Source organism: Cataglyphis hispanica, chromosome 1 (assembly GCF_021464435.1).
Source record: "Cataglyphis hispanica isolate Lineage 1 chromosome 1, ULB_Chis1_1.0, whole genome shotgun sequence".
In the NCBI taxonomy this organism is placed as follows: Eukaryota; Metazoa; Arthropoda; class Insecta; order Hymenoptera; family Formicidae; genus Cataglyphis; species Cataglyphis hispanica.
In genome coordinates, this window is record NC_065954.1 from 4,905,522 (window position 1) to 4,913,156 (window position 7,635).

Sequence of the window (7,635 nt, forward strand, 5' to 3'; positions counted from 1 at the left end):
AATTACCATACGCATTCATTGACAATCAACAAATCATGGAGAGATCGCAAATTCCACTCGAGCATAGGTAATTGTCTGTTGTAGGAGAATGGATGTTCGAGACCGCGGATAGCCAGTGTGTCTGTGCAGCTGGAGCAAGACAGCAACAAGTCGGAGCAGCTGCAGCGGGCGCCGCGTTGCAACGTGCGTACTTGCAGGCAGCCGAGAAAAGGGAAGGCGAGGGTGACCGCGCCGACTCTCCTCGTACAGAATTTCCTGGAGACACTTTAGTCCACGTGAATTGGGAAAACAGTTCTGTCTGTTTATTCACCAGAGAATCGGCCGTGGAAGTTGAAGAGAGGAGTGCAGTTCTAATCGTAGCTGCCTCGTCCGCGACGATCAGCGACGAAGAGAGTCCTATTATAGCGGAATGCCTGAATATTTTCGTATGCCGTGTTTGTGTGTTATCTGGGACCGCAAGCTCGACTTGTCGCAGATCATTCATGATATCGAAATAGAGAAAGGTATGCATGTATTATTGTTATCATTTATATATGTATCCTGGAATTTTTCGTGGCATCCTGATTATACTATCGATCGGAGCAATGGTCGCGATCTCTTCAATAATAATATTGCTGACGGGAATAAAAAGAGAAGAAAAGAAAAACAAATGCCTGCCCTGTAGATAACTTTGTGGCTTTGAACATAAACAAAACATTTTAAAATTGAACAATCGTTCAAGCCAGGACAAATGACAGTGTGTGCAATGATGAGAATTGAATGCTAGCATTAAACTCCTTGAAAATTATTTTGCCACTTTTAAATTTATGATAAGGGTACGTAACGAGAGAGGACCAAGGGAGATTCGAGCGAATAATTGTGTGCAACATACTATGCAAAGTTTCTCGCGTGTCGATTAAACGCATAATCAAGATATATGATATAAAATCATGTGCGTCCAGCATGTGTCTGTCTACACTTTCGAAACGGGATAATTGTAATTGGTAATATAGTTACATGTAGTGTGACGTATTTCTATAAATATTTGCTGTATCTCGTGTGTGCTTTCAACGTTTTTATGATGTCTGTTTCGATGAAATAATAAAGCTGCCGTGTTATACATATACATCTGAAATATGCAGCCTTTTATTCAACAATATCAGAGAAAAAAATTGAAAATTATATTTGTGAAAAATATTTTGACGGAAGAATTTCGGTAAGTAATTTAGTAAAATTATATAATTGTCAGGAGAGAAAAATATTTAATATGTAAACTAATATTATCAAATCTTAAAAATATATAAATAATTCCCTTGTCACAAAGGGAATCCATTATAAGGAGTCCACTTGAGAACGTATATAATTTTTGTTAGCAATCTACACGATAAAAATCAAACATTCATCGAGATATACATTATATTTTTTTCTGCCGTTTATGTCAACGATGGAAACTGTACGCAAAGGAAAAAAAAAACGAAAAATTGTGACGCCAAATTTTATTTTACTGTCATGACAATGACAGTGTATAGCACAATACTCTAGATGAATATATATATAAATATAAATATATACTTTTAAGACTCTTTCTCGGATCATTCTTTGTGTGCCTCTCTCGTAGAAACGCAATTTTATGCACGTAAATACACGGTGCCAATACTAGGCTAATGAATGTACCACTAATCTGCGGCGTTTGGTATGGCTTTTGTATATGAAAAGAAAAACAGAAACAATTTTTTTCTTTCTTCAAAGAAATATACATTCTTCGATGAGCTTGGTATGGCAATGTTATGCTGCAAGTATCGCAAAGAAGACAGTAAGTATCGTAAAAAAGACAGTAAGAGTAAAGTTTCTTTTAAAATTTATTAATTTATGATAAAAGCAATTAATTACAGTATAAAAACTTATACATGTATATCAGCATTTAATTACTGCATTATAGAATATTTTGATTTTAGTTTAAAGTTAAATGAAATATTAATATCAAAATTATATATAATTACACAATTTTAATATAAAACTGTCTAGAGGTTAAATCAAATATTGCTGATAACTATTTTTTTGCAGTTTGTAAAATCGATAGATTTTTTGCAATTAATAATTTATCATAACTAGCAAGATAAATAAAATATAATTTGTTTGACATTAACGCAATATGATAAATTTTTGTACGCTTTACGAGTACTTGCAAAACTTTGCCAAAAATTATGAAGACCAATGTACATACCTGTATACAGAAACAAAAAATATGTTACATCCAAATTTTTGGCGATGTTGCTTATTAAACTTCTCTACTATAAATTATTATCATGTGTAATATTATTATAATAAACTCGAATAAATACATTTTGGCCATCTGGTTACAACGGCCTACGGTACTTTGCAAAACACTGCGGATAGTGGGAAAAAATGCAACGAAACGTGGAGATGAGAATGAAACATGAGATCTAAACTATAATGGTATATGGAAATGGCAATGCATATGTATGAAGTTATATTTTCAGTTATTATACCGTTCCTTCCACGGTTCTTGTTTGATATCCGCAGAGCATGGATATTTTTATTTGAATATTTCTTTTTAATGTTGTTAATGTTGAATAAAATACCTACAAAATTTTTTGCTTTAATTACACCAGAAAGTTAAAATATTTCTCTCTCAATCAAACTTAATGTTTTTAAAATTATATTTTATAAAGAAAGTTAAATATATATTTAAATTTTGTTATACTATATTTTATACATAATGTTTGAGTAATTAAAGAAGAATTTAATTAAGAAAGTTGATGTAATAAAATTATACGTTAATCGGCCAGCGTCAGAATTGCATAAATTTTGCACAATATATCATATTATTATTACAATCAAGAGATGAGAAATCTTAAGCTTTCCCGTAAAAATCGTACGGATGAAGCTAAAAATAGAGGATCATAGGAGAGTTGCTCATTAGCTAAGGTAAGAAGCAAAATACTTGCAAGTTAATACGTTTAATACGATAAATGGAAGTGAGCCGAATATTCTATTTTTCGTACACTTAAGCCTTAGGCGTTTTCCCAACTTTAAAGAAAATAAGCATTTAGCATCACGTATATTTCATTATAAATTCCTTGAGATAGTATAGCTGCATAAATAAAATTATATTATCGCCATGACAAATACAAATTTATATTAGTGAAAAGAATTTTGTGATATTTCGTAATGGTCGAACGTCGAAAAGAATGGAACTCATACTACATTTAATTATTTAAAAATAATTCTTAATTCATATAGCATATAGGAATTGAGCCCCGTACCATCCATATGAGTAAACGTCAGCAAATAGATTCAATTGCAACATCTTTCATTTTTACCATACATGTATATACATATAACAGTCTTCTCATTAGGACGTTTGGCCGATCGACAAATCCAATTTCTAATTAATATTATCATCATACGAACAAAATTAAATCGGGTAGAATGTCAACAAGAGCTTAGCATTATCCGTTCAATAGCAGACGAAGACAAAAGCTCTCTTTAAAAAGAATACAAAATTGAAAAATATTGCGATATTGATATGCAAATTTGATACCAGAAATTGTACGCGGGCCGTGTATAATTAGCCGCAATTTGATTAGTCTAGCTCTAAGTTACTACTTGATAGACTAGTTTGTATATCTAATTACGATATGTTATTACTCATATTCATTGTGAATACAACAATTATAAATTATCATAATAAAGTGTATGTTTATACATATACCTATACATGCTTGATTTATATGCTGGCATCCGACCATCGCTAATATTGGCGATTCCAGACTACCTACACCTATAATCAATTATCCAGTTTTCTCCGGTTTAATTATGGTCGTCCGGCCAAAATTGCGGTTTTATTGACCAACAGCATCTACTAAGTAAATTTACAGATCTCCCTTTCTTCTCGCAAGAATAGGTCGACAAACTTTAACCAGAGAGAGCTAACACGGCGATAATTTTCATTAAGTGCGTAACTTGTTATCGCAAACGTGATAATAGAACGCAGTAATTATGAGTATATATTCACTAAAATCGTTCTTCTAGTATCGTTTATCGCGATTATTTTTAAAGATTTATAAAAAAAACTGTGTTTTTTCATTTTTATACCATATATTTTTATTTGAGTAAATTACTTATATCGCGCGCGAGTGTTTGGCTTACGTAAATGATTTTCAAATATCGTTTAAATAGATTTTTATTTTCTGACGCCTGAGCGTGCATGAGATATTTTTACAATAAAATAATAACCTTTGCCGAGCGAAAGAAATAGTTACACGCGACTCATTTTATGATGAACAAATATACATTTAGTCGGTCATACACATCTGAGCAAATCTACTGTGCGCAGATGATTTTGAAGAGTCTCTGGCATTATGTTCAGTTCACAATGAGCGCGTACTTGCACTCTCACCCCATAGTCGGCAACGCCTGGAAATAATGGAGCCCGCCGCAATGCAGAATTTCGGTGCCCGGTAAGTATCGTGTAATTTTAACGGTAATTGCTGGCGGTTTAAACGTTCCACACTTGAAATAGCCCTTATTCCGCTACTACTGTGAAACGTCGACATAAAGGGTGAATAAGGATTGACATTTCGAATTTTACATTATTTTGCCACAAATCTTTTTGTCTGTGTGTGTTTCGTCATCTATTTAAAAAAGCGCTATTTATATAGTAGCATCTTTCAACTAAAGATAATTTTCTCGCGTCGAGAAACTTTCTATGCACGAGCTCGGATAATATTTTGTAAAAAGAATTGTATGATCATGCTACGCGTATTTTAGTCACGTAGAGCTAATAAATTGCTCCTTACCGGAATCTTTGAACCCGTGCAAATATCTTCTTTCGTTATAACATCTTTCCATGCCATTAGAAACATTAGAAACACATACCAATTCCATAGGCAGTAATAATGATTTATTTATTCCTTCACTTGAAGTACGTTTGATTGATTCATGTATAGCTCCACAACTCATGCCCTTACAGCAAGATATGCGAAAGCATCCATAAATGCATTGTGCATCGAGCCGAGAGTTTGATTTACATTGCGCGAAAGTCGGCTATCACGTTCTCGATAGGCGGATTTGCCGATAATGGCAGACGGATCTGCATGATCCGGGAGCCACGTGGGAATACGAATCCGGACATTATCCTGGCGCATCGTGACAGCTCGGTAACCCAGAACGGATGAATGTACGTCCCATTGCATCGAGTGCGGTTACGTGATCTGTATTCGTCCCAACGTCCTGGGAGCGACGAGGGTCATGCCTTCCCCATGTCTAATGAATCCTTTGCTTAAAGCTCGAGATCTTCGAAATGTTGACTGTCCAATAGTGCGCAGCCGACAGCTAACATCGACAATTGACATCAAATTCGTGTATGGAGATAGACAATGGCCATCGAGTGAGAAATCGCCTTTCCATGTCGGATATTATGATCTCGATACATCTCCTATACTCGCGTCGTTAATCTCATCGATATCTCGAAAAATTATTCGATTAAATTATTATTTATATACGGGTACGAGGTTATTTATGCACGAGCGCGCGCAAAATCCTTGACAAGTCGTGCTATTATCTTCGTGTAAAATGGATTTACGTACGAATACAATCGGCCCGTTAAATTAACGACCTTCCACTTTCCATCCCGTACATATATACTCCGTTACATACATATATATATATATACCCGTGATGCATCGTCGTTATGATAAAACTCTCCCGGGAAGCGTACACTGGGATGCGCCGGGATAAAGCGTCGCGATATTAAAACGCAACCGCGCACGTATAGGCGTTTATTTTTATTTACCTTACCGGTAACAAGTCCTGTAAATCGCGACGCATTAGAGCCACGTAGGGGCAAGTTAGCCACGTTGGCGCGAGATGAGGAATCTCGGTGATGCGAGAAACGCGGATGCGAGACACACATATGTACTGCGCGTTCGCCAGCGCGCTCTAAGTTATTGCCTCCTTTTATTATCGTAACGTTCCTACGTGTATCGAATACGCACGTTATTTGTCGGCCACTATACCCCTCCGGGGATCTTTATTCGCTCGACACCGTTTTATTTCTATCGTGAGGACGAGAGGGTAAACGAGCGACCGGATCGAAAAACGACGATGCTTTTCTTTCCGTCGCGATGATAGCGTCCTGAAAGGTAGTAGTGTATGGCAAGAATTTTCAACGCCATGAGTGAAATGCGAATGCATCGTAGAATGTAACGGAAAAAATCCGCTCAAAGCTGTCTTATAAATCGATATTTCGACAAGCCGATTACTATGCTCGAAATGTTTTTGCACGTCGTCAAATGTGTGCGCGCATTCGATAAAATAATATGCAATTGTAATTGCGAGGTAAAATTTATTGTTTTAACGAAATTTACGATATGCAAATCTATTTTCGATATTAATGTCGATTACATTGCTGCGCTATAAATAAAATTTTGCTGGGCGATTGTAACAGCGTTTCGTAAACGACCGATTTATTGCTTCGTTCTTCCATTCGCGAAGGGATCGGTAGATTCATATAGTAAAAAAAATCATGAGACTTTAACTTGTAATTGATTTCGTATAACTTTGCGTGCAAGCCAAATTGTTAAATTGCATACGAAAATCCGATTAAATCGCCAGTGTTTTCGTTGTATGATTTTCTGGCTTTAGTTTATACGTGTCGTATCAAAAAGTCGATTTGGAAAACGAAATTCTATTTTGGTAGATGCAACTAGGATTCACCTCGCTGGAGAAAAGAGCGTTTTATATTCTAGCTACGCGTGTATCTGTGCACAGAGCTCCGACTGCAAGCGAAGAGGCTGTAGGATTTCAATTTTGTCAGAAAGCAAATATTGTTGCTCGACCATCCGATTCTCCTTCTCTCTCGCGACGCTTATTGCGCGGTACGTAAAGTCAAACGTATACAGAACGAAATGGTCAAGGATAAACCGAAGCACGTTAGACGTGGGTGTATCTCTCAAGTTTCTCGCCAGAAGGCTGTCACGTCTTCGCGTAATTAAACTTCCTGACCCGTCAGAGCTACCTGAGACCCATCCAAACACTGTCTAAGAGCCTGCAGCAACTGCCTTTACACTCCAGATTCAAAGCGCATGTCACAGCGAGGGAAGAAGAACAGATATATATTTCGCAAGGCAGCTTTTAATTTTGCCGTCTCATGAGTTTCGCTGCCGTCGACCGTCTTAGCACTCGTTCGCCTTTCGAAAAGTAACTCGATTTTCCTTTGTTCCGCGTTAATTACTAAATGAGCTGAATAATTTTAACGCAAAATAATATTACACAAAGTTCTTTAATCAAATTTTATCGTGCGCTCCAGCCAGCATTATAATTTGGAAGGTTTTTGTTATCTTATCACACGGAAGCTTTGCATAGTTAAATTAATTGAATATTATATTATCAATAGAATAAATTAATAAAATAGATGAATCAATGGCTATTCTTTTCTCTTTACTTTGCAGGAAACTAAAATTCAAGACAAAGAATTATTTAATTATAAAAAGACACCAGTATGTATTAGATTTAATTTTTTAATCATTTTAATTTCTTGCATTTCTATAAATATATCTCATGTGAAAGTATCGGTTTTACGGATAATAGATTCAAAATCGAAAAAAAAAACGACAAAAAAATTACTGATAA

The 7,635-nt window shown here is 35.6% G+C and overlaps 1 protein-coding gene across 6 annotated transcripts in view; it reads left to right on the forward strand.

Annotated features, from left to right (window-relative positions):
- Positions 1 to 3,700, forward strand: part of LOC126849949 (protein O-mannosyl-transferase TMTC1-like) — a 211,732-nt gene extending 208,032 nt beyond the window's left edge. For 5 of the 6 annotated variants that reach the window (XM_050592447.1, XM_050592456.1, XM_050592438.1 and 2 more), the window contains one exon: positions 85 to 3,700. In XM_050592447.1, coding sequence (XP_050448404.1) covers positions 85 to 270 — 186 coding nt within the window. In that variant the 3' untranslated portion in view covers positions 271 to 3,700. The remainder of the gene's footprint in view (positions 1 to 84) is intronic. The other variant, XR_007687480.1, reaches the window with a different exon arrangement.
- Positions 3,701 to 7,635: the final 3,935 nt, after the last annotated feature.